This window comes from Lottia gigantea, assembly GCF_000327385.1.
Source record: "Lottia gigantea unplaced genomic scaffold LOTGIsca_22, whole genome shotgun sequence".
NCBI lineage: Eukaryota > Metazoa > Mollusca > Gastropoda > Lottiidae > Lottia > Lottia gigantea.
Genome location: NW_008708555.1, coordinates 801337 through 812138, shown reverse-complemented (window position 1 = coordinate 812138; position 10802 = coordinate 801337). Strand labels below are relative to the sequence as shown.

General features: G+C 33.3%; 1 protein-coding gene across 1 annotated transcript; it reads right to left on the bottom strand.

The window, feature by feature from the left end:
• Positions 1–261: 261 nt before the first annotated feature.
• LOTGIDRAFT_115668 (hypothetical protein) lies at positions 262–9960 on the bottom strand (the record flags this gene model as incomplete). Its single annotated transcript, XM_009054559.1, has 10 exons — positions 262–630; positions 1203–1325; positions 1488–1602; positions 1918–1999; positions 7746–7845; positions 8157–8233; positions 8562–8755; positions 9046–9167; positions 9434–9505; positions 9856–9960. The coding sequence occupies 10 exons, from the start codon at positions 9958–9960 to the stop codon at positions 262–264; spliced, it is 1359 nt and encodes a 452-aa protein (XP_009052807.1).
• Between the last annotated feature and the right edge of the window lie 842 nt (positions 9961–10802).

The window sequence follows — 10802 nt, the reverse complement described above, 5'->3', positions numbered from 1 at the left end:
CTGAGAATCAAACTTCATTTCGTTGAATCTCATCATGCAAAAATCAAACTAATTTCAAAACACCCTGTATGTTTATCTCACACAGAAAATCAACCAACAAGAAGCCTAAACTGTTATTTCTCATTTTTCATCACTTGTTTAATATTTAAAGCAATAGAACCCATTGTGCTGAAAACTGATATAAAACATGGTATAAGATGGACAAATGAATATCTTAAACCGAAAGGTACTAAAATTCACTCAATTAATCAAAGTTCAAGGTCACCTAGTTTCCAAGACATTTTTGAGAATGGCGCTACTGGAATTAGAGGGTGTTGATCTACCAGAGCTGGATTGACTGATATTTTCAGTGGATGCAGGCATAGTAAACATAGGGGTAAAACTTGGTGTATTTGACGAGGCCATTAAAATATGGGAGTCTGTTGCCTTGGATTTATTGCCGTCAAGATTTATTGGCATGGCAACATGACGTGGGGCAGTGAAGGGATTAAATGTGGGTGGTTTTGTGTGATCCTTCTCGCGATGTTTTTGTTGTAATTCTTGAGCCATTTGTTCTGCCGGCAGTCGGACAGGTGGTGGGGGAGGGGTAGATTCTGTTTCTAAAAACTTCACAAATAACTGGGAGAAAGACTGAAATTAAAATAAATTTCCATGTAAAAAATGCGTTGAAAATGATTTATAAAGAAAGACAGACATTATGGATTAATTAAATGATCAAGTTCTATTTGTTACCTGTATTAAACAAACTCAAAATCAGATGTCAGGTTCTTCTAATCTAGTGGTTCCCAACCTTTCTCAGCCTTCACACCCCTAGAGCAACCATTTAGACCTTTCACACCCCCAATAAGTTTTTCATCCATATTTGCAGCATGTGATGATGTGAGGTGTTCTCTCAATTCAAAATAAATTCTTCTCCTACACCAGTTAGCCACACCCCAGACACCCTAGTCCCACACCACTAGGGAATGAAAACACCACAGGTTGGGAACCAGGTGCCATATTCTCGAAATGATCTTAGCGCTAAGATGTCCTAGAATCAATGTTAGAAGATAAGAACCTAGGACATCCTAGTGCTAAGATTGTTTCGAGAATCCGGGGCCAGGGTTCTAGATGCTGTTGCTCTCCGATTGTCCGATTCTGCCTGTGATAAGATTGATCTAAGCCCACCTCAAGAGATTAGTATATATATAAACTTGACTTACCTGATTAAAACTAGGAGCCTTACTACCTGATTTAACAGGTGTAGCTGGAGGGGTGGGGCCTGTCGACCTGCCAAATTTAAATAATCCTGGTACCCAACCACCAGACCCTTCTGCAGCAGAAATCTATTAAATAAATAAACATACAGTAAGACAATTATGAAAAGTACTGATATGTGCACTCTTGTGTTTTGAGGATGTCTTCCCTTGTGTACAGTTCTAATTTCACCAATATATCAAGTATCTTTGTATATAACTCTATTTTAAGGACATTGACGTAGAACATACCTTATCGAACTCTTCAGGATTAAAGTTAAGAACACCACCTATAGTATGTACCACTTCGTTCCGTTTTTTCTGTGGTGTTGTAAAATAGCCAAGTAGTAAGTTTTTCATTAACTCTCTGAAATAAACAAAAGTTTGAATCAAAGCATCTCATTGAATCTAAAGCAGGGAATAGAAATGAAATGAAATGGATGGTGTTTTACTTCCTACTTTTCTGCACCTTGTGAGCTAATGAAGACGGAGCAGGGAATAGAGGCAATAAAATTTAATTGCTAACTAATGTAGTCAAATGTAGTATATGAATGTTTATACATTATGCAATGATTATAATGGTTATTAACCTATCTACATCAAGAAGTTTTTCATGAATTCTTGATTTTATATTCAGGATTTTTTAAGTTTCAATGAAACAAGGAAGGAATAAATATCTTACTTGTCTACTTTAGCCTCTGTACTGGATGATAACTTCTTAATCTCTTCTTCAGCCTGTTTTAAACTCTTCTCTCTTAATACAACTAGAATTATTTCAAATCAAATTTTTTTAACATGCAAAATTATTGATGGCAAGGCAATTTGGTGTCCTTATACAATTAGAATAAACACACTGTTGATGGTTTTTCTACTGAATGATTCTGGGATGTACAATTTGAAAATACACAGAGAATATAAAGAGACTCTGTGTGTACAGTCTCACTAAAAAGAGACCAAACTTTCGTTCTGTATTTTAATAGCTTATATTTTTAACATAGCCACTTCAGTTAGGATCTACAGACAGGTCTCTTGCACGTTGGTCTCAATAACCTTTTGACCTAACCTGATGACCTCCAATCATATTAGATATAGATTATAATTTTAAGTAGACTGCTGTGTGTGGTATATACAACAGGTAATATTCAGGTAATAACAGGTATATTGATGATGTTGATGATGTAAATATACACATGCATTGCCATCCATAATACTTACACCAACTAATGCATGTTACATGTGCAATAAGAGCTAAAAATTGAAAATTTTCCATCACTGATGAAATAAACAATGATAAAAAAACACTCAGAGAAATCTCAAAATGCGGGTGATGAAATCTAAAATATTCCACAACAAGGACAATTCCACAAGAGAGATTTTCTATAAATGTTAAGAAAAATGGCAAAAACTACTGTGTTGAATTAAAACCTATAAAAACTTCATAAAAAAACTACTAATAAATCTAAATCCTACGAAAACTATGTATTAAAAACAAAAAAAATGGAAGGCGGTGGTAGCATGCTGTCACAGTGCTGACGGTGGAAGATGACGCCAAGGTGCTGGGAAAGACGTCATCACTTAGAATATGACAGAAGGTACTGACCGAGACATTCCTCAGTACCTGATGTAATACTCACGGCAATGATGTCATGGTCATGCATTTTATTTCATGCTTTTACAATTACAGAACACATTCCCTTAATTTTAACCAATCTAACATTCGCAGCAACAAATGCCATATACTAGACCAAATTAAATCCGAAGAAATCATATGAATTGGATAATTGTCATGCAATTTACTTTAAAGTTTTTTCCCACCTACAGACACAGCATGGAACGTCTAACAATAAACCATATTAGATCTGGAGATATCATGATCTTATAGTCATGGATTTAATCTTACGCTTTTTAATAAGGAAACATTTCCCCTTAAAGTTTTACCAGCCGAACATTCAGAGCAAGAGAAGCCAAAATACTGAATTTTGACAATGAATTAAAGTGTCATGCTCTTACAGTTACAGGAAACATTCCCTTTAAAGTTTAACCAACCTAAATTTCATGGCAAAATGATAAATGTTTGGTTTTAAAGTTTTGACCAACTTAACAGTTGTATCAAGAATATCCAAAATTATAAATCAAATCAGTTTAATTCTAGTGTAAATGAACTTGTAAGTATTTTTTTTCCAGGATACAAAATAATTCAAATCTTTGTTTTTCAAGAAAGTTGAACAATAATCAGTTTCTATTTCTTATCTCTGATAGAACTGAATCTTAGTCTATCATAGTACCGTTAGATATATTGGACTTTCTGATAACGTGTATCATATTCCCAGATCAAAATTCTGGGTGAGAAAATACTTTGTTAATTTCATAGTGGACCCTCTATCACAAAACCTATCAATTTTATAAAATCGAGTTCCTCAATTTCTGTTTTCCAAGCCTGCCCATATGAAGGTCACAAATTTTAAGTTAAATTCCATATTAGGTATAATTTAGATGTAAGAACATGCTTCCAATGTAGTGTTAAGTCGTAAGCTTCATAATTAGATAAAATTTGTTGTTAAAGGTTAATTTGTAGCAGTTATTATCAAAAGCCATAAAATGTTAAAAAAATTGAATGAAATTACTGTTACTATATTATCATAAGCTAAAATCCTAAAGATTAAGAAACAAATGATCTCAACTAGTAGAGATCTCACAAACTCACAGTAACACAAAGTTCAACACCAGTTCATGCTGAATCCAATCAAATGCCTCAAAAAATTCAAAAGTATACATCACATCAAACCTCACAAACCATGACAGGCATTAAAACCATGCCCTTTCCATCAACAAACCCACAAACAAGTTATGTTAAAAGCATGCTCAATGTTAGAATAAAGCCAAATTCAAACAAACACAAACAAAAGCACCAAGCTTGAAAATATTGTGCCAGTTAACTGATTAACACCCCTTGATATTTATTGAACTCTTCCGCACATGCATATTTTCAATATGTATTTTAGCACATCAAGCATGATTTCTAACATAAATAATATAGCAGTCTATTTTGGGGTATTTTGGGTAGAATACATAGCAATTAAAACTGCACATGCTCACCTATACCATTTATTCCACCCAAAATCAAAATAGACTGTCCATGTTCATTTTAGAAACCTCCATAGATGTGCATGAATATCTTTGAGCTATAATAAATATGGGAACAAAGGAAGAATAAATTTCTTTTAGGACACCCTTGATCTGGTGTGTACAGCCCAACTGGTTTCGTTCAAGTTGAACTCAAGGGTAACTAAGCAAGAATGATATATATTAAACATAGATTTGTTCAAATATGCAATACATGTGGAAGAGTCAATTTTAAATTTCAGGGTGTTTTTCATCGCCTGTCACAATATTCCCAGCCGTTTCCGAAACCAACACAACAAAAGTATTAAAACAGGAGTGAATAAATCATGCTGGTGTTATAAAGATGTTGTTAAACTCATGCTGTATAACGTAATATTTATATAATCTCGGCAAGTAACTTGAGAAAATTAGTATTTATTAGAACTCAGAATTACCAGCTGAGATTACACAAACATCAAGATTAGCTGTCAATCACAATCAAGATTAGCTGTCAATTACAATCAAGATTAGCTGTCAATCACAATCAAGATTAGCTGTCAATCACAATCACAATCAAGATTAGCTGTCAATCACAATCAAGATTAGCTGTTAATCTGTCAATCACAATCAAGATTAGCTGTCAATTACAATCAAGATTGGCTGTCAATCACAATCAAGATTAGCTGTCAATCAAGATTAGCTGTCAATCACAATCAAGATTAGCTGTCAATCACAATCAAGATTAGCTGTCAATCACAATCAAGATTAGCTGTCAATCAAGATAAGGCTGTCAATCAAAATTTCTCGGTAACTTTAAATTAATGAGTGGTGAGTTTCCCATGAAAAAATTTCTTTGGGTCATTGTGTTCTGCAAAGCACATTTTAATTACTTTTTTGTTCAAGAATCTAAATTATTGTAGGTCTGGTTTTGAATTTATCTTGACTAAATTTAGAATTGTTTATAATTTTTGAGGAGCTTACAGATATTTGGCTTGCAGACCTCCAAGTGTAGGAATTGTTAAATTCATAAAGTTATTAGTGACAAGAGGTTTGTTATGCGTTTCAAGGCCACTGTATTTTCCAGTTCATCCACGTAGGTGACGGAGGATAGTCAAACAGCAAGTGTAGAGTAGTGAAGTATTTTCTAACATATATAATAAAAGTTACTGTTTTAGGTGTTAAGTGTAACCACACACAGTGTTAAAGGGGTTAAAGCCACTCCAATCAGATATTATCTTTAAGGCATCAGACATTATCAAGCCCTATTCTAACTTTTCTGGCAGGGGCCTTAAAATTCTCAAAATTTCCAGATGCCTGGAACACTAAAATCAACTTCAGTTAAGTTTTCGAGAATAAGGCCCCGGGAATGTTTGTTTCAGCTTTCCAAAAGTAAAAAAAAGTACTATTTTTTTAATCCATAGAAATTAGAAATTTCAAATTTCAACAGACCCACCAAATAATTTTAATTTTTGAAAAGCTAGACACTAACACAACTGCCTAAAAGATATAGAATAAGGCTAGGTATTACAGTAGATTTCAAGAGATATGATCACATCATCAATGTGCAAAACCAACAGCCAGTCAATTCCAAATATAATATACATCAATCTTCCATCAAATGGATGTCAATTGTGTAGCTGATAAAAAACTTAACATGCATCTAAAGACATGCTACACTGTGCAATATTCCATAGAACAAATACAATAATCATTTATTTCTGGACATTCAACACGACCACATATTCATAAACAAACCACTCTAATAATCTATACCAGTATTAGGAAAGAGGTCATTTAACAAAATGGACACAAATTCTAGCTACAAAGTGCTGCTAATAATCTTTAAATGCTGGAAATTTTGCAAATTTGCTCTTAAAATGATTTCCTACTTCTCCCTTTGGATTTTCCACCCAGATATAACATGAACATTTCAAAAACAACAATAAACAAAGAGAGATGAGAATGAAATAATGAAATGAATAAGGTGAAACTAACTGCCTGTTGAATATCGAGCCTGTTTGTTTAATATCAACCAAAATCCTGAGATAATCAGTAACTCAGGATTACCAGCTGATATTACAGAACCAGGTGCTCCACCATTTTGGAAATTGCAGACGCAATTGGCGGCCATATTGGATTTAAGACATAATCAAGATTTTGAGCAAAAAACCTTCTGAAAAGTCAAAATGACTCCATTGAAAAGTGCATTTAAATACTAAAAAGCATTGCAAAATCTAATTTTGACTAAATTTGATCTAAAAACAGCATTGTTTTATAAAATTGTGCACACACGAAGCAAGCAAATGGTTGAAAATTGGAATAAAATTCAACTGCAGCGTAATTTAGAATCTAGAATAAGCCGAAAATTTAAAAGCTAAATTTTTGAAAAAAGCCTTAATCCACACAGAAGCTGTAGTTCACCCAGGCAGTTAGCATCCCAAAGGAAGTGTGGTAGTGAGGATGGAGAAGAGGGGCATGTAGAATTAGGGAGGGAAGGGGCCGGAAATGGTGATTAAATGTGATTATGATGATAGAAAAAAAATAGCCAAAAGTGAAGAGTTAAATAAATATTTGCAATTAAAAGAATTAAATGTAATAAGTATGTTCTTGTTGGGAGAATTTTTTTTAGATTATTTAGAATTTAATGTGTTTCTGTGACAGTAAGCATGCCCTGTATCACAGAATACACCAGTAACCAAACAGAAAGACTATTTAGACAACAAAATATTTTCTGTTTTTGTATTTATTGGAACATATTATAAGATGAAGATAATCTGTTGACATCCACTTTAAATATCAAAGTTGTCTTTTGTTGTTTATACCAAAATATAACTGTATTCCAAACGATTGCATCAGAAAGTCGGAACAATTTTTGTGGTGACAGAAAGTATAAAAGGAAAATGAAGATTTTGGAATGCGAGTTAGTCAAGACCACCGAATGCAGCAAATCAATAGTTCTGTGTATGTATTAGTTAGACAGCAAATGCTTCAGGTGTTAGTGCAATTGATTCTATGTGTGTTAGTAAAAGCATTAAGGATATAATGAATCAATGAACTATGAAAAATGGTGAATTCTTAATTGAAATTAAAAATAATAAACAGTTTTTTGTTCAATCTTTTGTCAAAAATAAATCGAAATTAAAAGAGAAGCAGTCATCTTATTGGTGAGATCAATTTGAAAGAGTCACATGACGAATATGATACTCTTCTTTTGTGAAGATTGATGAATAAATGAATGTTATTTCCTCCAAAACTTTTCAAAACTTTTCAAAACTTTTCAAAACTTTTCAAAACTTTTCAAAACTTTTCAGTTGAGCAAAAGATTGAGCAAAAAACTGGCTATGATTAATAATCAGTGTTAACTATAATTTATATAACAATGATAATGAACAAGATATCAAGACCTACCCTCATCTCTCAAAGCTTGTATTGCTTCTTCTTTCTTATCCAGCTGCACACTGAGTCTAGCTGCCGCTTCCAGACCTTCTGAGGCTTCTTCTAGTTGAGTCTAAAAAACAAAGCCATATTAAGTCATGTAGTATGACAACCTTGCCACATTTTATTTTCATATTTATATTCATATACTTTAATCAAAATAATTTCACTGTTTTATATCATCGGTTATTTGAATTTGCTACAAATCTAAGATTACATGTATTGTATGGTTTTGTTTTTTGTTTTGCGGTTCAGATGTTTAGTACCTGGTTTATTTATTGCAAAAAGTTACTTGTTGGAACAAAATTGTAGTCAGAGATTGATACTGGTATATTATAAAAAATAAATTAAAATTACCTTGGTCTCATCATAAGTAACCTGAACATCATTATATTGTTTTTTTAACATTTCCAATTCTTCCTGATATTTCTCAGATTCTGTAGCTATTTGATTATCTTTATCTGAAATAAATTAATCAAAAATTCCAAAATTTGTTATATTTAGATGTGACATAATTTCACATGAATAGCTTAATCTGCAGTCTTTGAATTTTTGATACAACAAGTCAGACAAAAAATGTATCAAAAGTTTATATCATATATGTGCAATACGCAACAAGGTAATTTCTAAGATAGCAAAATTACTTTACACTTTCAGATTTCTGATATCTGACTAACTGATTTATTCCATTCATAATCTTCCCCTATGATGAGATTGAATCCTTAACTGACAGAGCAATTTCTTCATTTTTTTGAGCAACCAGTAACTAGCCAATATGGTCATGTTGACTGAAAAAACCCGACTGTTCATTAGACGTACCTTGTTGAAACTGCTCTAGAACTAGTTGTAAATTAGCTAGAGAGGAAGCGTATTGTTGACATTGGTCCTGCATGCTGGTCACTTGACTATACGCAGCGTCTCTCTGACTCGATACAACTTGTAACTGATATTTCAACTCTTCTATTTGTAAAGTCAGTTGATGACTGAAAACAAATCAGATTCATTACATCATTTATTAATAGTTTGCTAGTATCTGTATTCACATTTTTATCCAATCAGCATTGGCTAAATTTGTTTTAATCAGTTGACTTAATGGTTAAGAATTTCACAATAATGTGACATTTTGACTGACAACTAGTAGTAAAGCACTACAAAGTTTTTTGTTTTTTTCTCTACTATTACATTTAAAATATTAAATTTTCAATCATCTGGTATGCCTATCAAAGGTTTGCTGTACATTTTGAAAAGAAAAGTCACTAGAATACAAATTTACCTGGAAGTTTCAACATTATACGAAGCAGAAACTAATTTTTCTTCTGCTATAGCTACCCGATTTCTCAGCTCTTTTTCTCTCTCTTCTGATTCTAAAGCCTCTCTTGTATAACCTTCTTCTACCTACAAAAATATGTTGAAAAGGGATAATTACATTACTACTTACAAATATAAATCATTGTACAATGGCATTCTGTGGCATAGCCAGGATCTCATTGATTGGGGGTGTGGTGGCATCCAAGCACATCACATCCCCTTTTGTATTTTAGAGGATACTAGTCACAGTGGGGGTCAGGGGACCTTCCCCCAAGAAAATTTTTCTTATCTCGGAAGGTGGAGAATGCATTTAATGCGATTTTGACAGTAAAAGTAATTCTATTGATAGTTACCTGAATTAAATGTGAACGGAGGCGATCATTTTCTCTTGTTAACTTCACCTCTCTTTCTTTCAGTCTTTCAACCTGAAATTTAATACAAGTTCAGCATAAATCAGATGTCAATCAAAGGTCGGGATACCCTCATTATTTTGTCTTTGTAGACTTCTCGCTGAAGTTTTTTTGGTTAGATAGGACACTTTGTTAAGTGATAAATAATAATTTTGCCCAAACTTCAAATAGAAAAAATTTTGCCTTCTAGAGAGGATACGAGCAATTGTGGATGGATCAACAGACACAGGTGACGCTGCACATTTAAAAAGGGGGGATATGAGGGCAACCATAATATATACCTATATTGTATTGCCTTATTTTTTATCTTTTTGTAATAAAGATATTACTATTATTATTATTATTATTACTATTAATTTTATTACCTCTTTTGTAAGTTGTTCAGTTTGGTGTTGATGTTGTTGAAATGACGTCAAAGTCTGGTCTCGTTCCTGTTGTAACGTCAAAGTCTGCTGTTGTAACACTTCCATCTGTTTGACTAGCCTGTCAACTTGACCTTGAGGAACTTGTTGACCTTGACCTTCACCCTCACCCTCTTGTTTTCTCTGATCTTGTAATAAATTGTTCAAAGTTTCACATTTGTCTCGTACAGTGTGCAATTCTAAGTCCTTTTCACGTAATAGAGCACTCAGTTTATTATTCGAGTCTTTGGCATACATTAATTCAGAAACACTTTGCGCTTGATTCGTGTTCAACTTCGTGTTTTCCGATCGTAAATCGCCTAATTCTGTATTCATACCTTCGATCTGAAATTGCAAATGATCGACTTGTTTTTTCAGACTAATTTTATCAGTTTCTTTCCCAACAACCTCATTTTCTAATTCGCCACGTTCATGACTTAAAGACTGGATCTTCAGGTCTTTTTCTTGCACAGACTTTTGCATCTCTAAGAATTTTTCCTGCAATCTTTTCAGTTCTTCGTCCTTGGCATCAAAACTGGATTTATCCACCGTATCTTTAATATTTGATCTCTGCAACATTTCTCCATATTTGACTTCAAGTTCTTGAAATTTCTGTTTGTAAGTCAGTAATTCATCTTGAAGTTTCAACAAAGTTTGTTTCTTTTCTTCAAACTGGGGGACAAGTTTGGCGTTCTCAGCTTTGATATGATCGAAACTCTCCATCTGTTCGTGGAGTATGACTGAAAGACGCTGGACCTCGTTGTGGTAAGTGACAGACTCCTGATGTTTAGTGTTGACAAACACGACCATTTGTTCGTTCTGACCCTGTAACTCTGATATTTTCTTACTCAGTTCTTCCTTCTCAGACAAAAGTTTGCTCATTTGTTGTTGACTGTTGTCTGCTGACGAAT